This window comes from Lutjanus erythropterus, chromosome 1 (genome assembly GCF_056507025.1).
Source record: "Lutjanus erythropterus isolate fLutEry1 chromosome 1, fLutEry1.hap2, whole genome shotgun sequence".
In the NCBI taxonomy this organism is placed as follows: Eukaryota; Metazoa; Chordata; class Actinopteri; order Lutjaniformes; family Lutjanidae; genus Lutjanus; species Lutjanus erythropterus.
The window spans coordinates 25,204,289-25,226,772 of NC_139317.1; the positions used below are offsets into that span (position 1 = coordinate 25,204,289).

General features: G+C 38.3%; 1 protein-coding gene across 3 annotated transcripts in view; it reads left to right on the forward strand.

Annotated features, from left to right (window-relative positions):
* The first annotated feature begins 2,637 nt into the window (after window positions 1-2,637).
* The window catches only part of furina (furin (paired basic amino acid cleaving enzyme) a), a 108,561-nt gene continuing 88,714 nt past the window's right edge, over window positions 2,638-22,484 (forward strand). The window contains exons 1-2 of one of the 3 annotated variants that reach the window (XM_084718217.1): window positions 2,638-2,812; window positions 14,154-14,483. In XM_084718217.1, the coding sequence (XP_084574343.1) occupies window positions 14,271-14,483 (213 nt within the window). In that variant the 5' untranslated portion in view covers window positions 2,638-2,812; window positions 14,154-14,270. Of the gene's footprint in view, window positions 2,813-2,929; window positions 3,337-8,270; window positions 8,364-14,153; window positions 14,484-22,484 lie in introns of those variants that run through there. The other 2 variants (XM_084718218.1, XM_084718219.1) reach the window with 2 other exon arrangements.

The following is a 22,484-nucleotide window of genomic DNA, read 5'->3' on the forward strand; positions in this document are numbered from 1 at the left end:
CTGTCCTCTCTTGTAAAGTCTCTTATGCTTTCTGCATGTTTTATTGAATACAAAGAAGTATTATTTAAGCTTCTCTATGAGACAATATAATATAATGTGTGGTATATTTTAGAGTATAACACTAAATAACATTTATGGTAAAACTTTTTTATTTGATGGCATAAGAGATGTAATAGTAAGGGGTAATATTTAATATCACAATGATTTACTGGCTGGCCTGCTATATCTGTAATGCTGGGGATTCAATAATTCCCACTAATGCTCCTGCAGCAGGTATTTTTCATTTGTTGAAATGCTTGAGCTGCATTCCAGATGAGAGCAAAATGCAATAATTACAGTCAGCCTGTGCAATGGTATTACTGAACTGGTATCTTACATAGTGAAAATTTGTGACTTTATGGAGCTAAAAAATCGTGTACATGTCAAATTCAATGCAGATAGAAAACTGTTATACCAGATAACCAGATAACCAGATAAAGTTAGCAGTTGCCCAGGAGCACCACACTCCCACAACCCCAAGGGCTCCAGGTTTACTGCCTGTCAATAGTTTTTTGATAATTTGATTCACTGCACATTACAATATCAATGAAGGTGAGTGTGTAGTGTTAATTTTGTGGCCCTGTCTGAAAACATAGTTTTAATAATAGTTTTATGTATATATATATATATATATATATATATATATATATATATATATATATATATATATATATATATATATATGTATGTATTAGCAGCTGTTGTGCTCACATGGTGCATATTTCTTTATTTTTTTTCCATTTATGCCCTTATTAGATAGAGAAGTGAAGAGAAACATGACAGAGAATGGGAATGAATGCAAACCAGGAACATTGCATTTCATGTGAATCAACACCATCTGGCTGGAGATAATAGACTTAAAGATACAAGAGGAGCTCACTTCAGCAGGAGTTTTATCTCTTCTGCCATACAGCCCTGAACAAACTGCCTTACAAACCCTTTTGTGAGCTGTGATACTGAAGGGGGCATTAATGCATACATTTTATGTATGATATGTTAATATCTGCATGTTTCTGTGTTGCACTGGCTGTGAAAACAAATCTCCCCCTGGAGCAATAAATCTGAATCTAGTGGCCAGCAGGGATGCCCACATGGTGCGTATTTCTACTTACAGTTGGGTTTAATCATAAAATTATCATTAATTGTCTAACTCACAGAAATCTGGTGAGATAGTATTATTATAGCAGTGTCAGGAGTGGGCTGCTGGTTGGTCAGGGGAAATAATGAAGCTGCCATGTATAGTCTGCATTGTGCTTAGTGAAAACACACCGTACAGTGGGCAGGAGGAATGTCTGGAGGTCAAAAGGTCCCCAAAACTGAATTTTTGCCCAGGGGGCCAAAATCAGGTTACAGAGACAGTTCACCCCAAAATCAAAAATACATATTTTTTTCTCTTACTTGTAGTGTTATTTATCCATCTAGGTTATCTTGGTGTGAGCTGCAGAGTTTTGGAGATATCGGCTGTAGAGATGTCTGCCTTCTCTCCAACAGAAAGGAACCAGATGGCACTTGGCGCTGAACTACACCCACCAAACCATATCACTGTGCAGAAAGAAGTGTGCATCTTCTCATGGATGAGAGGCTTGTGCTTGTTTCAGTACAGGACGCAAACATTATTGCCATCCTTGGCTAAGCTGTAACCTCTTGTCCATCAGTAGATACTTGCTTACTTCTACGCTGTGATGCTAGACTTGAAATTGGATGACATCAACACACATATTACCCAGCAATCATCATTGTACATGTTATAACAAAAATACCAAAGAAAATAAAGAAGAATTAATTTAATTGAAGAGTTTTTACAGTTTATATATATTTTATTTTACCAAAAAAGGAGAAAACTATGACAGAAAACAGTTTGCCTTTTTGAGTGTATATGCAGCAAATGGCACCATTTTTAAGCTGATGTGAGTTCTTCTTTGAACAGAGGCACATTCCTGAGGCGGCAAACAGAATCATTCACACAGCTCTCTCTGCTCGAACATTGCTGGCCACCTCATGGGCCCCATACAACCACACTGCCAACACTATCTATATTTAACGCCCTGATAAACACCACTCCCTTGTCCCTTTAATCTGGCCCTAAGAAAGATGTTCATTTATTGTGTCTGTACAAGCAATAACATTTCCTGTCAAGATGTTTCTTGTTGTGCAGCATTCTACTGGACTCTTAAATCTTTTAGTTAAAGGCATTATGTGCACCATTTTCCAAAAATCTGTCTAGAAACATAATCCCTTTCAATCATCACTTATGACCCACTAGAAGTGTACAGTGGTGTGTGTATCTGCCTGTATTTTATTATTTTCTCTTTGTGCTCAGGACGGTTTACGAGTCCAACACGTCTGTATTTGACGTCCTGGACATGAGACACAACAGTGTTTTGGTGCGTTTATGAACAGCTCGGACAAATTCTACCTTGAATCCCCCCCCCCCATCGCCCCATCTGAGAAGAAAAATCTTGTCAGGCAGCTGCCGGTTCTCATCGGGGTGAACGTTGTAATGCAGCTCGTGACCAGCAGGTGGGGGTGTCGCAGCGCTGCTGGGCGGTAAGTAGGTGTTGCTCTAACGTCTCTCACTTTGTCCACGGCCGTGACGTATTTCCTGGGGCTTGTACGGACCACTCAGCGGTACACCAGAGGGGTATCATGACTATTTATAACCAGCAATTCTCTGTTATCAATTTTTCAGCCGCTTCACCGTGCTGTGGTCGCTTCTAACACCGCGCTGAAAGACGACAAGCAGCTGGGTGGAGCAGGATGTAAACAGAAGCTGGTAAGTTGAGGGGATTGTAAGTTTCCCGTCTGCCCTGGCTGCTATTTTTCACTTGTTTGGGCTGCGTGGTCGGTGAGTTTACCGTGTTCTCGACTCTAGTAGCACCAGGACCCCGGGACGGGACCGGACAGGACGGCGTGTTGTCTTATTGCTGTCAGTTTGTGTGTGTCGGTTAGGAGCTGGCTGAGGGGGATCTCTCTCTCTCTCTCACACACACACACACATGCCGAGGTGACGTCGACTGCGCCGCGTCCGGTTTCTGTGGCGAAAAAATTGTGTTCGTGATCCAGCAGCGCTCGGTAGTAAAATGTGAGGTCGGAAATGTTCGTCAGGGGTGGATGAGAGAGGGAGAAAAAGGGGGAGGCACCTGTGAGAGACGGAGGAGCAGGCAGGTCAGCCTACCGCGGCGTCGGTACAGTTTCAGACATATTTGTCAAGCGGAGGAGTCATCATCGGATCAGCTCCAGCCTGCTCACGTTATGACTAACTAACTGCGTGTTGTTGTCACAGACTGAACGCGCGAGGTGAGTCCCGTCAGCTGAGATATTTAAACCTCTTAACTTTGGCTCAGGAACATTAAAGTGTTTGGTGGTGCTGCAGGCCTGAGCGAGAGAAGTTTTCCTCCTTCCTCGACTCTTTCTGTTGTTAATCTCTGCTTTACAAACACTACGTGTTGCTGTTTGTTTACATGCAGTTTATAAGGCAACTTTTAATGTACTCGTAATGTTATAAGCATCGTTTATAAAGGCTGTGACACTCAGGTTCCTTTAGGAGTGACCTTTGAAATCAGAAGTAATCAATGCAGAGCTGCTAACACAGCTGATGTTTGTATTGCCTGGACTGACCTCCTGAGGTCTGCAATTTACTGCTGCACATAGTCAATGACTAACTTTCTGCTGAGCATCTTTTGGGAGGATTAATTTTCAGGTTTTCTGCAGGTCGTTAAAGGGATCGTTCATCACAAAATCAAAAACACGTACTTTTCCTCTTACATGTAACGCTGTTCATCCAATTAAATAGTTTTGCTGTGAGTTGCTGCGTTTTCGGTATATGGAAAGTAGCTATGTTTGCCTTCTCTTGAACATGGTGAGGTGAAGTCCCTCACCTTCCGGTGTGCCAGGTGAGACCTTACTTGGGGAAAAAATATGAATGGCAGGCAATGGTGAGAGATAAATATTTTTTATTTTTTGTTCCTGATTGAATTTGGCCTTGAATCACAAGTACATTTGTGAATTTAAATGATGAATTTTATAAGAATGTCACAATTTAAAGTAGATTTAGTTATTTTTTGTGAAACCACTCCGTGAACTACATCACCAGCACCAACATCTCTGTCCCTGGTAACCATATCTTACCTTATGTGTTTTATTCCGCGATCCCTGGTCCTTTTATCAGCTGGGAAATGAATGAAACCTGTTGCACGTGTGACTACATCCTGGTACATTAACATACAAATAAATGGGGCTGTCTTTCTAGTTACACATCTTCACAGTCAGATTTAGGACAAATTGTGACTTTCTTGAAAAATGATCCTTTCAATTGACAAATGCCATATGTGTTAGTCATGGATTACTGATCACACTATTTCAGGATATACTGTGATAACAATCTTCTTGAAGGTATGACTGAAATACTGAAAAAATGTGTTTGGTTTAGGACTCACAGTAGCTGTTCAGCTCTCCTTGTGGAATTTTTGGTTGTCCTTGTACTCAAGCAGGTGCTTCTGAAATTAGTCTCTGCCGTATTGACCCTTTTTGATGTTAGTCTTCTTGCACTTCTTACATATCACTGTGTTTCATTGTACACCTGAGCCACTTCCACATGAGTGAAGAGTAGACAACATATATGCTGATTCAGATACAGACTGAAATAGCTGTGACAGGCTAACAGCCGTGTTGTGATATTGGCCGACTAATATATCTGTGTTGCTATATTAATTTCAGTTCAAGTTTAACTGAGTCCAAGCTGTATCTCTTTAGTGTCACAGTAGATGTTGCAGAAAAATAAGGGTAGTTCATTATGGGAACAGGCCTCCTTCCTTCTGTTGTTTCTGTTTCCAGTATAAACTGTGATTTTACTTCTCCAGTGAGGCAGTATCGAGCCGCTGATCATTAGGGCTAAACAAGGTTGTCAAGTCCCTTGCATGCAGTTACATGTACCAGATGAAAACAATCAAGCACACCATGCACTTTATATGAGATTAGGTGTGTCTCAGGCAGGCTGCTTACGCATATAAGATGTTTTTGTTCTTGAAGATGAGTGACCACTGCCATTATTATACAAACATCCTAATCTTGTACTTGTAATCATGCACTTAGAACTGTGCATTGGCAAAAATCTGGCGATAACAGGGGTTATGATTCACTATATTGTGATACTGTAAGAAAGGTAATATATTACTTTTTTAGATTTAATTTTAGGAGATCTGTAATAGTATAAAGAACACATTACTATATGCATAAAATGTGAGTTTTTCCTAACCCGACACTGTAACAGATCACTGAAAATTTCTACCGACCAGCACAATTTTTTTTTTTTTTTGCCTGCCACAAAATTAAAATCTATGTAGAATGTAAAATAAGAATAGGCAACACCGTCTGTCATTGTTTGCAAGCACTCTAATTGGGCTAACTGGAAGTGAATCCATTAAACCTCAAATGGCTTTTACAGTAAAATTTTTTTTCTTGCAAAGATGATAGCAAAATGCACTCAGTACCTTGTGAACAACTGCAGTTGCGTCTATACCCTATTCCACAGCTGTGATTTTCTGTTTGGTCATGTTTACCTATTTTTAAAACAGTGAAACTAAGTAGCAAGGATACAGAAAAGCAAAACAGTGAAACCCTACACCATCAGAGAGAAGTGAAAATTGCTCCACTCCACTCCTCTTATTAAAAGCCTTCATCCAGGAGGGCAAACACAGTGGCAGAGGAGGTGTTAGCCAAAACATGTGTTTTTCTTCTTTTCAATATCCTAAAGAAAGGCTTTTATACTCACAGTTGTTCAAGGATCTGGATTTGTATGGCTCATAACTCTCCAGAGGTGTACATTTCTAACAGGTTTTTTGCCTCTTTGAGCACCTGTGGAACTTAACAGAAGTCGCCAAGCTCTCACAATGTCACTGTTTTAAAAAATATTTTAGTGAATAACACATTGAATCTAATTCAAAAGCAATCTCCATAAAGGTAAAAATATTTAAATGTAATGTCTCCTGTTTTCTGTGTGTTAATCAGCTTGTAGTGACAGATTTGTGTCATCTAAATACTTTCTTTAACATGGACAAAGAGAATTGTGCAAATGAGAAATGTGTTTATAAAAGATTCATGTATTTATCATTCTACAACACATGATTGTATAATGAAATGATAGTTATAGTCCCTTTCAGCTACTCGCAGAATAAAAAACATATAAATGGCAAACTTAAGTTATAATGAAACTTTTTTTTTTATGGTTGAGGGCAAAGGATGAGTCTGTTCAACCTGCTGCCATCTGGCAAGATGTAGACTGTGGCTGGAGTGGGTGCTGTCTATTCTCTGGTATCCTCTGGGCTCTGCACAAGTACTTCAACACTACAGCCACAGTGTCCTCCTCTGAAATATCTATTCCACTCTGGAACTTGTGTTATTATTTGCCTGTTTCATGTTTATTAGAGTTCAAGTTAATGCCAAATGTTTGCCAAATGAGTTAGCGTCTGTTTATGAGCCATAAGAAATCATTAATCATGTTCTAGCAGGAATAGATGTTTATAACGGTTAAATTGGGCAATATATTAATGGAGTCTGGCAGGTAATAAGACAGGCAGTCAAAGGACTTCAACTCCAGAGTGTGTATTTTCGCAGCAGTGGGCTTTTGTTTTAAGGATAAGTGGCTTAGCTTTACATTGATGGACAATTAACTTTAATTAACAGTTATAAAAAAAATATCAACTTATAATGTAGGATTCATCGTTGCTTGTCATTGTCAAAGTATAATTTTGCACTGTTCCTGCAGTGTCACTGCAACCTGTCTGAGCTTCCTCAGGTCTGGGGAGGAGGGAGCAGGGCAAAACGACTCACTTCAACCATAGACTCTATATTAAATAGGATTTTAACCTAATTAATGTACACGCTATGTCTCTAACTCCCTATTTGTACTGCAGCACTCATTTTTGGACAGGAATTGTTAAATTTTTCTCCCTTAACAAGGACTCGGCACAAGAACTTTGCTTTCTTGACTTTCCTTCAAGGCAATTTCTGAGGTTTCTTTACCAGGATGGAAATGTGTGATGTCTATGACAGGTTCTCAGTGTTGTGGTCTTGTTTGCCTAAATGCTGTGTCTTGCATGATAACAGTGTTTTTGAAAATATTAGATTACAAATACAATCTTAATGTCTGAAATACTGTTCACAACAAGGACACAATCCAGATCTGTAGTCCCACACTCTTTTGCTGATATGCTCCTTTTGTAATTCCAATTCTCACACCTACTTTTTATACATGTACAGTGTTTGGGAATAATAACCGGCCAACATGGTTAAGATTCAAAACATGTGCTTTAAGACACTTATCTCTACTTATTAGAAATTGCCTTTGCTGTGATGCAGATTTGCAGATTTATTTAAATTTACATTCAGATACTGCAACCTTATGTGTGGATAAACAAGGCACACGTGGAAAACCTAATTGAGAAACTGAAAGACCAAACAATGAAAAAAATTAAAGCGTACTTTTTGTGATAATAATGGTCTTAATGCTAGATTAGTGCTGGTAATTACACTAAAGACTGTATTTTATAAAGTAGAGGCCCGGTGAAGCGATAGCTTCAGCGATCTGCTGTGCTGATTTCTGCTTCTGCAAACACAAAGGAAAAAAGTCTTGGATTTGGCAGCAAATACAGTGTGATTTTAAGTGTTTATGGCATGTTCATGAATTAGCCTAATGCTATCAATATCATTATTGCCACACACCCACAGCGCATTTCCCAATCACTCTGTGGCCTCACTGACTGATCCTGCAATGAAATATTGATTCCTGTGTGTCACAATGTGAGAACCTGCAGTAATAACAAGATATTTGAGCGTGGGCAAAAGCCTTATATGGACTGAAAGCATTTGAGTTCACTTTATCTCATTAAAATGTAAATAATAAACTGATGAGGTGTAAATTGTTTCCTTTTTAAAACGTCCTGATGAGTTCGGTAATGAGGCTGGTATTATCCTTTGGGTTTAATGATTCTTGGCTAATTATAATTTGGTGTAGTTTTTTCTATTATAACCTCTGTTATCACAGTCTGACATATGGTATCATTTACTGTGGTAGCACTAAAGACCACTCACAGCGCAACGGTCGGCTTCTCCTTTGTCTCTTGCGAACAGTAAAGTAGTCGGGCAATTGTTTTGTCATGGCGTGTGGGTTTCACACTGACGTTAACGAAATTGAGTGGTTGAGGACCCAGATGAGGTCATAGGCGTCTGTACTTAAAAGTCAGTGTGTGCCTGGAAATCAAACAGTGGTTTGGAAACATTCACACTCCATTTACTTGTTGCATCAAAGGACAAGAGGACAAAGTTGAGTGAGTTCTGGCAACAGATTTATCCATCTCTTGTCTTCCCTATCTTTCTTGTTTGCTTATTTTCATTGTGCACAGCATTTTAGTATTTAAATTTGATGAATACTTTTGGCAGATACTGTCTTGAATAGCCAGGGGTCACTTTTGAGCCTTTTAAAATGAAATTCAGATGGAAAGTAATTTGTTTGTCTTCAATTTCAGTGGGAACCGAGATACAAAAAGCTAACGCAATTAATTCTGGGTGTGGATCCACGCTACTTAATTTTGGCTGATTTTTATGTGTTTATAAAACAGGCTTAACTGAGCAGGAAGGAAGAATTAAAAGGGCGGCAGTGGGATTTGGGTGTCACTGCAGGTTGGCAGGCACATTTAAAACCAGTTCAACTTTGAGAGACACTTGTGGCAGCTGATTTGTTCTGCATGGTTTAGTATACATGCTTGTTTTATATATAGATGTCTCTGTCATGAAGTCAGCTGCTATCCAGGTATTTATTTATGAAATGAACATCTACTGTTGAAATACCTGACATGGATTAGCAGCTTGTTATTATCACGCTGACCCAAGTCTATCTTAACCCTTTAGACATTTCTGTTAAAGTACACCAGTGATTTTCAGCAGTCTCAAAAGGATTGTTCTGATTATTTGAAGTATTACCTACAGTAGTTATTTTAGTCATCTAAAAGCAATAAGCATGCTATATTTTGAATATGTTTACTGCTTTGCCATCAGACTGTCTTTTCTGATGGTAAATTGTTGTTATACAAACTAAATATCGCTCTTTCCAAACTAACCAAACTCCACAGGTGGAATTGGTCAGTTTACCTCGCAGAACACAGCATTGATGGTTGATAGTTATTTTTGTTGTTTGTGTTATTGTGAGATTTTGGCGAATTCAAACTGTCATTTTAAAACGTTAAAATCACATAATAACACAAACTAACAGAGGACAGCAACAGTGGACCAGGAAATCCAGTGTTCTGTGATGTAAAGTGACTGATTTTACCTATAGGGTTTGGTTGGTTTGGAGAGAGAGATTCTTAGTATAGTGTACTGTACACTTAAACTAATATTGTTTTTTTTTTTTTTACTTTTCTGTGACAAAATACCTTTAGTATCTCCCATGCTGGTGCCCCTCTCTGCTTACTGGATGAGTGCAAACCGGCATCTACTGTAGTTAATACCCTGACTGTTGAGTACCTCATACAAACACACATCAAATAATTTTAACTATCCCTTTAAATTTCCGGTCTGAGATATTTGAGGGATGTCTGCAATATCACTAAACCTGTATAGGTGAGTTAAATGTATCAACAACATAATCCATCTGTTTTGTGTGTTGTCTGTTTGTTTTAACAATGTATGCCAAAGCGGAAGTGGTATTATCGAGGGAGTTCCTTAAACTTCTGATTTAACAGCCAGATGGGAAAATTATTGTCCAAAGGGATTTTTACAGCAACAAGAGTACTTCTGTTACGACCATTTTAACCATATTAATGAATGCCAGATGAAGATCTACGATAAAACTAGCCTTTTCAGTATACTTTAATTAGTAAACATTTTATCAAAGCTCAGTGTGGAAAAATGTAGTTTTTTTTTAAATCCATGTTTGCCATTATTTAAATGTAAATACAGAGTAGAGTAACCCTACTCAAACAAACCAAACACGTATCTGAAGTTGCACATATGGGAAAGTACCTAATTTAGACAGCAGAACATCAAATTTTAATGAGAATAAAACAGATGTTCCTTTGAAAAGGTATGAGAATTTATTAGTCTATGTGTCGACATCTAGGCGAATTAATTTAGCCCACTCATAATGTGCCTGCAGAATTAACCACCCATATAATATAGTCCAGAGCAACAGTAACACTAACACTAACTATGACCCAAATAATAAATTATAATTATACCTTTCTGCCAATGTCACCCACAACTGAACTTTATAAGCTTTTTAAAGAGAAAAATTAAGGCAGGGCTGTTGTATTGAATTGCATTACATTGTAAACGTACTTAATAAAGTGGCCACATGATCAAAGTTGATTTACTAGGTAAAGAAACTGATGTGACAACACACTAAAGGTGTTGGTTGTGATGAAATGCTAAGAGACACAGGCTGGGTGCATCAACAGTGTCCATTGAGGGTTACTAAACAGTGGATAGATGCCAGCTGGCAGTAAGTGACAAGAATTATCTGTACCTAAAAGTATTTTCCTGAAATCAATGTAACAAGTACCCCCAAATTCCTTCAGTTGTAGACATATTTGGTGAGACTGAGCTGTATAGGCAGCTGTTAAGTTGGCAACACAGACACAGTCTAGATAAGAAAAATAGACAAAACACTAAATCTATTGAATTAAACATTTAAAATTATATTTAAAAGTATTGTAATATATTTACATTTGTTTGAAAATAATTCATGTTCATTTTAATATGAGGTGGTTTATCCGGTGGCTCAAATTGGTACTGAAGTTAATTGGATTTGTGGAGTATTTTTAGTGTGAAAGCCTGGCTAATGGTATATTAAATGACTATTTGAGTGCACAGCAGAATGTCCAGCTACCTCACATCATCAAACATATCATTCTTGCTTCATAACAAACTATCCAGGGAGAGTTTGAGGAGCTCGTTTGCTCATTTGCTGTTTGGCGTAATGGCACAGTGACTTCAGTTTGTGTATTTTGTTCATTGGATGGGTAATGCAGGAGAGGGGGCGATTAGAGAAGACTGTAACACCTGCAAAAAGCTGAGATTGCCTGTCCCATAGGAGACTTCAAATGGGCCATATTTCAGAAACATCCTGTCTTAAGCTTTAAGTAAAGATAGGGTGAGTCCAAGATTGATTTTTCCTAATTTGGTATTACAGAAGCAAATCGTAACTCAAGGAGTCCTAGACATCACATATCAACTTTTATGTCCGTCACTTAGAAGGACTACACAATCGAAACACAATATGGCCATGGATGAGATAAATTGCAATCTTTGATGAAGACTCAAGTGATGCAGAGATGCCCTGATCTGTGTTTTGCACAAACCACAACAAATGTCACACATCATAATGATTTTTAATATTTTAAAATTGCAAACTTAAACTCTCAGCGATGCATCATGGGAAATTATCTAAATGAGAGCCGTCTCTCAGCTTATTATGTGAATGCCACAAGCCAGAATCCTACAACACCCAACAATGGTTTAAAGGACACCATTGCACAAGTTACATTACACAAACTACACAACTTTTCCAGACTGAGGGCCAGTTTCAGCCTCATGTAATCTCACTACTATTACGGCTAATAGTAATAATTGTAAGTAATCATAAATATCAAGAAAATAAGAGCGCTGGTATTGGTATAGTATCAGTATTGATATCCAAATTCAGATATTGCTTTGGACCTGTATCAAGACATATCTATGTGTAATGCACTTTTCCCGTGGCTTTGCTTATTCCTAACTCAAGTCCTAACCCTGATTGCCATGGTTACGAAACAATTAAGATAAGATCTGCAAGTGAGGAGCTTTGTGTAATATAGCCCCAGAGTGAAAAAATGTGACTGCAAACAGTAGGAAACACAGAATAGCAGCACTGTATTCATTGCAGTCCAGTCAACTCAGAGTCACAATAGAGTTAGCACTTTGGATAATGGTCTCAAGAGACTAAAGGCCCAGCTGACACGTCTGGCTCGAAAACAACAGTTTAGCAGCAAAACTGTATCAGCAAACAATTACGCCATGAGCTGAGATCTCGGTGGCTGCTGTAGCTATACTATCATATGATGTATTGCTTTGTTCTATTCATAAGATTGTGTTTTAGATGTTTGTGTTTTCTTATGGCCTGGTGATAACTTATCAGTCAGCATAATATAAAGAAATACCCACAGTCAAGCCAGTATATTTGAAATATATGTAGTGTAGTGAAACATTTTTCTCCGACACTTTACGTGTGTATGTTCACTCCTCGGCCGCAGCTGGTTCAGCGGCTGCCACTGCTGCCTCAAGCATTTAAACTCCACCTCATAGTGAGTGAGACTCTGCAGTGATCTCTCAGCATCCAGGGCGTAGTCTAGCTTTCCAACCACACTCCTCCACCTCTGCTGCCAAACAAGTCTACCTAAGCATTTTCCTTTCACAATCTACCGTATCCTCCCGTGGGATTGTAAAACGCCTAAATGTGTTGCTGTGTGTCTTGCCACAACAGCGGGTCTGGCCTTGTCGTCCTGCTTGCTTGCGGGATTATCAACCGCCTCTACTTAGTTGGGCTGTTGTATGTGTGCTCCAAATTGCCGTATGCCTGCTCCATGAACAAAATGCATTAGTATATATTTTGTGTTTTGTGTTCAAAGTTCAAAGTGTGTTCTTACACATCACATTTATTCTGCTGTTCCTGTTTTTGTTCCTTATTCTGCCAAATTTTGAAGCAGCTGTTAAGGGAAGTGATTTTTGTTTCTGTGAATAGTTTATTTGGGGATCTTGACATGTCGAGTGCATACAGTCTATTTTTCTGTTACAGTTACAGGTCATGTTAGATCACAAGGAATGCTCCATCAGTGAAATCATCATCAGGCTTTCCCAACTTTGCACATATGTGAACTTTTTTTTGTCAGCAAATTGGTATTTGCAAATAGTGCAAAAGTGACAGATAGAAATAAGGGTTTGGTAATATATTGATATACATTGATATCTTGATATTAGACTAGATATTGTATTAGATTTTGTGTATTGTTAGGCTATATCTGAATATGGTATAAATGTTGTCATTCCTGGCTTTAATGGTTTTATTACAGTAAAGTGATGCAATTTTCTTAAGTTTTTATTTATTTACCTTTAACAAGCAAGTCATTTTATCTACATTACTGGTTATTATTTACCAAAAATCTCATTGTGTTAATATTTTGTGACCAGTAGTCACCTCTACAATATTGACACAATAAAGTCTTTGGTTGAAAATAAAGTGTGATATTTTATTTTTGTCCATATACTCCAGCCCTACTGTCAGTGTTTTACATGGTTTATACATCAGTCCCTACAGGAAGTTGCGATCACAGCAATTAAGGCAGATTCACGTCATTAATGTCTTTCTTTTATTCTCTCTTTAGCAAGTTGTCTTTGATTTTTGATTAATTCTTCAACAAGAGAAAAAAAAACTGTCAACTTATTTTTTTCTTTGCAATTTTCACTAGCTCCCACAATATAATTTAAAAAAACACCCCAAAACATCATTACTTGCATCACAATCTTTTAGAAAAGCTGCTGTGAAAGCGGGCAGTTTAGGCTGCAACAGTCCCAAAAAAAGACTTCAAAATCGTGGAGGTACTGTTGTATAATGGTTTGGATCAATATTACAAATGTTATACTATAAATAGGTTATTTCAACTTCTTGGGTAGTGTAATTTACAGCGAATCATCATATTCTAAAAGATGTAGAAGAATGTATGTAATTTATCATGGATAGCCTAAAAATATTGACATTATTTATAAGCCATATTGCCCAGTCCCTTCCTCATCAGTCGTTGTACCTCCTCATTGCAGTATCTGTCTTAATAGCCCCCAAAACAACCCACCTGGGATCTTACATAGACTGCTCAACCTTTAATAGCTGAGAAAGTGTTCCTTTGTTCCTGACCTCAGGAGCTTGTTCTTTATTTGCGCTGCTGCATGTGACCACATCTCCAAAGTGGAAGATTTTGCTTTGTTAATTCGGGCAGTACAAACCTCAGGTAACATGATGTCATGAAAATATGTTTCAGATGTATAAAATAAACTTGCTGTTTTCTTCTTTTCTTTTTGTGTCTCACCAGGTGAGCTGTGACTGTCCCCTTCTTTGTCTCTCTCTGTGCACCTGCATGCACCGCGAGCAGCCCCGGCCTGTCGGAGAGGCGCCGTGCTCAGAGAGTGTGCTGCACTAGGAGAAACCCATGGCCCCTTCTGGCCCTCCATCTCCCTCTGTAGGCCACAGGCTCAGGGTGCTGGAGTTGTTACTCGGGCCTCTGTTGGTCTTGTTGGTGTCTGGGCTGGGACCAGTGCTGGGTCAGAAGGTCTACACCAACACATGGGCTGTCCACATACCTGGAGGTCCAGAGCAAGCCGATCAGATCGCCAGCAAGCATGGGTTCATCAACCACGGACATGTAAGTTATAGCCTGTTTTTCTTCTGTATGTGCAGTGGAATAATGTTACAATGAGTAAGAGTTGTTAAAACCACATGTATTTTGACATTGCGAATATGCGACTCTTCCGCATCCTGAGAGGTTGCATAAGAGGTTGTGAGCTTGCTGCTGTTGTACACATTATGCCCTTGCAGTGTGTCTAATATCTGACTTGTCAATTTCTGTCATCATTTATGATTCTTGAGTTATTTATGATTCTTCAAGTTCATTCCATCCCATTGGCTCTGCTGTCAGAGAGCATAGTGCAGTGCAAGATCACACTGTAATCTTTAAAAAGTGTTATAATAATTACAGGTCTTATTTCTGTGATTAGTCAGTTGGAAAACTAATATTTAGCCTGGTGTGTGTGTGTGCATTTGTGAGTGTGTATGTGTGTTTGTGATGTGGCCCCCAGCTACAAAACACCTTGTCAGTGCTTCACTGTCATAAAAAGGATCTTTGACAGCTTGTTCAGATGCATATACAGTGTTTCGTGACTGCGGTGTTGCAGGAAGTATCATGTTTTTGTACTGATGCACTGATCAAACATACATGTTGCAACACAAGATTTCTTTTTCCATCCGTGTTGTTTGCTTGTTGGTGAACCGGTTATAACAATAGTCTAAGTCTACAGTCTAAAACTGGAACAGACCTGAAGCTTACTGAATCCAAAGGCTAGACAAGTGATTAATAACTTTTTGATTTTCATCAACATTATGCAGTACATTTAGTGTTGACAGTCAAGAAGAGGCACATATTAAGCAGTTGAGTCAATACTGGACAAAACATTGAGTGTTAGATATAGCAATGTAAGAACTATGTCCCCAATTTATTGTGAAAACAAGAATTTTTACTTCAGAATGGCCATCTCTTAAAAAAAAGAAACAAAACAAAACTGTTAGACGCAGTAGATGTAGGCCATGTGTGGAAAAAAACATTTCCTGTGTACTTCAATGACGTCTTTCTCTTTTATGACTTCCTATTTGACCTCAGTGCAAACTAATTAGCTAAGTTATCCTTTAACATCATCCCGTCCTCTCATGAAAAAAGACCTTTTTATATCATGTTCGTCCTCAGAAGGACATTTTTAATCTGTGGTAGCCATATAGTCTTGTTTGTCTTGTGCACTCTTCATAACCCAAATCTTATTGCGTCTAAGTGTTCAACAGTCACTTATCCTGATAGGAGAGGTGCAGGTAATGTCAATCATGTAGCAAAAGTGCTTTTTTGGCTTTTTACCAGCACATTTTGAGGAATGAATGTCTTTTTTGGTGTTGGATGTACTTACTTTGTACTTAACCTTCCTTCTTTCAATTGTGAACTCTTTAAATGTGTGTCCTGTTGACCTAATCTCTGTAGATAGATGGGGAAAACCCAACAGATGTTGTCGTTGTTCTCACTGATGATTAGTGATCAGCTACTTCAAACATAAGTGCTAACGTTAAGCAACATTTTAGGATAATCTGTTCCTCCCAGCTTATTAAATGCATTTAAACAGTGGAGCTGTAATTTATGGATTTCACAATATACCTGTAGACCTTTAATTACAGTAGTTGTGACACTGCACTGAATGAGGTAGGTATAATGTAGGAATGTGAGGATAGTTTTCATGCTAAATGTGCATTTGCACTTTTTCAGCCAATGAAATACAAAGAATAATGGATGAACGACTAGCAGCTCTTCATGCAGATGCTTCATTCTATGGTCTCACCATTTTTCCAGGGATCTGTGTTCTGTTTTGCACCATATGGTCTTACTGGTCATGACCAGGAATGTTATTTGTTCTGTGAATCACAGCATGCAGACTAATGAGTAATCCTACACAGTAAATCCTTAAACTATGTATTGCCCATGGACAGCGAGGAATCCAGACAAAGCAATTACACCCATGTACTTACAAAACTACATTCCGGAGACAAGGGGCTGTGTGGTTTGGCTGATCCCAGCAACTTTCTTAAGACCAAATTATGATATTTTGAGGGAGTGAAAATTGACTATTGTGTCTGACCAGAGCTAGCTTGATGAGTTAGTCATGACGCAGCATTTAAATGGAAAAATGAACAGGGCCTGTCTAATGAATAAACATAGCTGGATAAACGCTGAATAAAGCCTCGAGCTTTCTCAAATCTAAAACATGGACTCAAGTAAAAACAGATGTTCCAGGTGTTTACTATACGTAGGTATTCTTCTTGTTAAACCTGCTTCACAAGTTAGATCCCTGGTGTGGCATACATTTTTGTGTTGGAGGAAAAAGTGGGTTAAGATAACCCAGTTGAGACCAACCACATCGCCAAGGAGATGAAGCCAAAAAAAGGTTGACCTGACCTGTTAAGTGTTCTGTAGAAATAGCTATAGACACATTTTTGTGCTGCTAAGGCATCCAGTCATTATCTGTGACCAAATGTGCACATGTTGACCTGCTAGCACCAAATGGAAAAGTCAGTTTGAAGTATCAAACAGAAATGTATGAGACAGATACCTATTCAGTTCCAAAGAGAAGAAACACTTTGTATATGTGCAAGTTTTTCCCTATTTAAGGACGCTCCTCTAGTACTAGAATGAAAAGTAGAATAATGAATGAAGTACATCAGGTTAGATAAGTGGTCATTGAGAATGACCTGGTTCTGCTGCACTGATCTTTGTACCCCAGGAATTATGTTTGAATCTGCAACAGTCAGTTGATTAATTGATTAGCCGATCAACAGATGATGAAATGGCAACAATTTTATTGATGTATTCTGCTCTGCCACGGAAGTCCAGCCAGTTGTTCTCTACACTTATATCTGAATAAAAAACTCAAAATCACCATAGGAACGAATCAGTTTTCATTATTCTTTTAGTCATTAGTTGAATTACTGTTTCTAGTTTATTTCTAACAGTTTGATCAATAAATGCATCAGTGTAAACTGTAGTGCAAATGCAAACCTGTTTCTGATTGGTTAATGGCATTGGAAATTGACATACACACTATTACATTAAAATGAAAATTAAGTTTAAGAACACTTGCAGTGATCGGCAGCGAGCAAAACCACACAAATAGTCCTTATTTTCTAGATCTGGGTACAAAGTGGATCGAATGCGGGTATTGTTTGACCTGGATAAGTTTTGGTACTGGATTTTTTTGGTCAATACCTTAAAGATTTCCAGTATTGATACAAAGCCGTAGTTACAGCTCTAATTTTGAGACTGATTTAGACACTAGCTTCAGGAGGCTTCGAGTGCAAAAAGCAACATGTCATGGCCATGATAAACCTCAGAGAAAATTACATGAAACGGCCACATCTGTTAAGCCCTCAGCATGTTATTCATGCTTTCTCTCTGTTCATTAACTTTGAAATGTGAGGTATAACCACAAGTGATGACCACCCAGACTGCATTCCAGTACATCGCTGCTCATTGATTAAAATGAGGCCATTACTTTAGAGCTGGGAACAAACAATTCTGTTAAGTCTGTATTTTTTGCCTACAGCTGATGGGGAAATGAGAGTTGCTTTGTGAGCTATGTGTGGCCAGGCATGGCGAGTCGGAGCTGTGGGGCTGTGCGTGTCGCTTTGCGTCTGACTCTGCTGCTGTGTGCAGGTGTTGGAATCAGGCACAAGAGCTTGAGGGGAGGATCAAAGACTGCAGCTGGGCAGGTTTTACAGCTCTGATGATGGTTGTTTTCATTCTTCTCGCTCAATGCAGCCACACTCCCTGTATTCAAAACATGTCAGATTTTTGGCTCTTCAATCATGACATATGAAACATGAAACCTCACAAAGGTCAGCGTGTAGGCACTTTTTCGTGAACACTAATTAAAAACAACACAATTTAAATTGTACTGGTGTTGCACTGTACATTGCACCTCACAGTACTTGAGTACATCATAGTTTTTTTTAAACATGATTTTGCTTTTTGATGATAAAATACTTATTTTCTCTAATGCAACATGACTTTTTCAGTCCTTAAATACAGAATTCAGAAAATGGTGATAAATGTCCATCACAGTTTCTTGGAGCCCACACTGACATCTTCAAATATAATTTTCTTGTTTGACCAACCATCCAAATCCCAAAGACAAGGCATGAAATAGCATGAAAATTTTTATCACAATTTGGAGAGCGAAGACTTCTTTTTAAAGAAGAATTTGAATATTGAATCAAACATCACATTGAATGGTGACATTAAAATAGAAAATCAAATCTTGGATTTGAAGAATTGCAACACACAGAATCATGATTATAGTGACCAAAATTTTCATGGTTATCAGTATTATCTCAGTATTGTTAAAATTAGCCTAAAATGTTTAAGAAGTACTGATACACACACTGAAATAATTAAAGAAATTGTTGCTACCCTCGCACCTGCACCTGCAAGGGTATATCTTTGGTTGATGTTGGACAGTATTGACCGTGAGTTTTTCAAATTGCGGCAATGAAACTTGGTTTTAATGATAATTAAAGTTTGTAACGGTAATATTATCGCCTAAGAACGTAACTATAATTTTAAAATGAGGAAAAGCAGTAAATCCTCACATTTTTACTTAAAAACTGTTGCTTGACAAATCGATTTTTATTGGGAAGTGCCTCTTTATTTTCATTGATATTGAATGTTACACTGAAGGCCAGAGGAGTGAAAATGGTGGTCTTAGCTTGTAACAAATGTACAACATACTATGTGGCCTAGATACAGGAGTTTTTCTTGAGTCAGTTGATGGCGCTCATGAATGGACAGTTGTCTTTTGCTGAGCTCCTGTTTATTTTTGCCTCTCTCAAGTGTAACGTTCAGGCTACATGTTACGTCTATTTTTTCATGCATGATGGGTTGGTAAAGTTGATGATATGTTAATTAACTGTGAACACTGGAAACCCCAGTACCAGTGTGGATGTGTCTTCTGCTGTGCATTCTGAGCGAACTCAAACCCAAACTGATGCAAACTCATCTCTTAATATAAAAAGATAACTTGTTGAGCGTGACCCATTACTTACCCCGTGGCCTAAAGGCTCTGCCACATGATGCAAACAGTTGTCCTCCGGCTGCTGCTGGGCTGTTATCTGTGGCTGCCTGTTGTCTTTAGTTTTCACAGTGTGTCTTGTCGGCCCTCGGGATGCTTTTGTTTAATTCAGCGTGTTAATTCAGTGCCAGCCTTCCCACTGACTGGTCATCTTAGGGAAATAGTCTTCTTCAACCATTCAGTGGGGTTTGTCCATATTTTCTGAGTAGCAGTGGCAGAGCTAGTGCGTGGTAGAAGTTTTTGACTGTTCAATCAGATCTGCTGTGACATGAAAATGGCTTCCTAGTGTATTTTCTTTGTTTTTCCCATAATGTTTTTAAGATTAGAAGCACAGACGACAGGCTGATGTGATGCATCTGTCCATCTTTGTGGATGCTGCTGGTTTGCTGTGTCGGGGGCCAAAAGTCACTTGAAGTCTATTCCCTGTTCTGTCACTACTAATCAATCAAGGCGAGCTAGCCAGTGTGACAGTGGGGTTGGTCGTTTGTCAGTGAGGAAACTTTAAGGCGACGTTGTCTGACAGCAGCAAATCATGTAAAACCCTGATGCACTCTAAGTGCACCAACTGTCTCAGCTGAGTTACACCCCCTCTTTGCACTATCCCTTACTTAGTTGTCACATGGCTTTAAAATTTGTCTCTTTTTTCCCTCATCTCTTCTTCATTGTTAAAGTAGATGCAATAGATGATGCCAGTGAGGAATATTAATATTAATGTACCTGTGATGGAGTGGACTATCCGCTTGAAAAGTAAAAGGTTGCTGTGACCAAGTGGTGTGCAAATCGATTACACCTCTCACTTTGACTCCACTTCTAGATTATAGGGCCATTTTAGAACGAGGGGAATAATTAAAACTAAGTTAAAGTAATAAAATTAAGAAACGGCTGACTCACACACTGGTAAATGGGTATTAACTGCCAACTTGCATCTCCGGATGGTTATTTTACATTTTAAAGACCTTTTCTTGCCCACATCATCAGACTTGCGCTGCAGTTTTTCAAGGGGGGGAACTTAAATATTTTGTGCTACATCTGGTTCAATTGCACCTTTATTACACTGGCATTTAAATAAATAGTGATATGAGATTAAAGAGATTGCCATTAGTACTAAGAAATGATGTGATAAGCAGGACTGACACAAGTTAAATAAGAATCATTATTGTATAATCTCTGAACCGGATCAAACGGCCACAAGATCTGAGGCTCCATTTAAAAATGTATCAGTTGTGGTCACAGCTACAACAAAAACAGACCTCTTTTATTTGATCTGTTAAGCTTGACTGGTGAGACTGCATAAATAGGTTTCTTTTTATATTTTTTAGGTCACTCCTGTTTTGAAACGCGTCTTTCTGTCTGTGGCCTCAGGCGTTCACCATCTCTCCCATATTGTATGCAGCTGATGAAAGTTTCCTTACTGGCGATGAGGCTCGCCGTTTCAGCATCTAACTTGCTCTTTGTAATGTTGCCTGACAACTTTCTTGCTCTACTTTTTGTAGAGCAATTAACTGGCTTATTACAGTGTAATTTACTGTTTAAAAATAACTTATTACATTGCTGTCATTGCACAGGAGTAAAGCTGTAATGTGGCTAATGACTTTTAACTTTAGCGAATAACTTTTAGTTTTTACTGTTGGGGAACCTAACTAAGAACATTTACTCTAGTGCTTTACTTAAGTAAAATAAGTACTTGAAAACTGTGCATGAGTATTTTCACCTTCAGCTACTTGATACTTCTACTCTGCTACTTTTTAGAGGAAAATATTGTAGTTTTTACTTTACTACATTTATTTTGTAACTTATAATATAATATAAAAAAGAAATAAACTAATAAATGATGATGTAATATTACAAATTAAACTACACTGAGCCTCACATGTACCAGATTCAACATTAAAGTGATGATCACATTAATGTATCAGATAGTACTGCAGGCAGTCTGCAGTTTATATCAGTGTTGTAATGTCCAAGTCTTGAAACAAAGTGATCACAAGAAGAAGATAACTAAATAAGATGCATTTATTGCATAAAAATAAGTTGTGTAACCCATGACCTTTGCAAAACAACAAGCGCATCATTAACATAGTGTGCGTGACTCATTGCTACACATTATCTTCCTTGGCTTGGAGAAGAAAAATCACCATGGAATCCTGATTATGGAAATTTTGCCACATTAAGACTCAATTATAACAAAAATGTATCCAAACACATTTCCAAACATTTTAAAATGATGTGAGATCAACAAATTGGAGCTTATCATGTGTAGTCTGGTACAACGACAGGCTACATTTGTCTTGAGTCCCAGCCATATTTTTGATGATTGCCCTTATTTTTTTTTGTCTTGTTCAGCTTCAGTTGGACCAGTGTCAGCAACCTTTATGCTAACTTTACTCAAGCTCCCTCGCCCCATCTGCCCATCGTATTTATCTCTCATCTGTCCCTCTCACTTCTTCCAAATCTTTTTTGTTTAGCTCCAGAGTTTTGTAGGAAAAACATTAATGTATTTGGTTGTCCTTCCCCAGTGTTGGGAGCTTTTAAAGGTGTCACTCTAAGTGGCTCTATGGTCACGTTAGCTAACCTGCACCCCATATGCTCATGCTTCGCAGTAATTAGAAGGACTTGCACAAGCATCCAAGAGCTTCACAGACAATGACACAGATCAACTCATGTTTTGGAACAGCACTGCAAAAGTTTCCCCTAATGAGGAAAGCTTGTGTTATGAGGAAATAATGCATAAAAAGTGTCAACAGCACCATTTCCAATAAAGTCTTTTTGTTTCCTTCTTCCTTCTCCTGGAATATGATACAAGTTGCTGGTCTTCATTTAAGAAAAAAAAGAGGGCACTATGTTCAAGGATGGAAAAATAAATGTCTTATTTTCCTGAGAAACTAGCTTTGATTACGCACAACCAGATGCGTAAAAATAGGTGATAAATAAATAACTCATCTATTCCTCGCTCAGTTCAAAGTAAAGTGTTTCTCAGAAGCATGTTACTT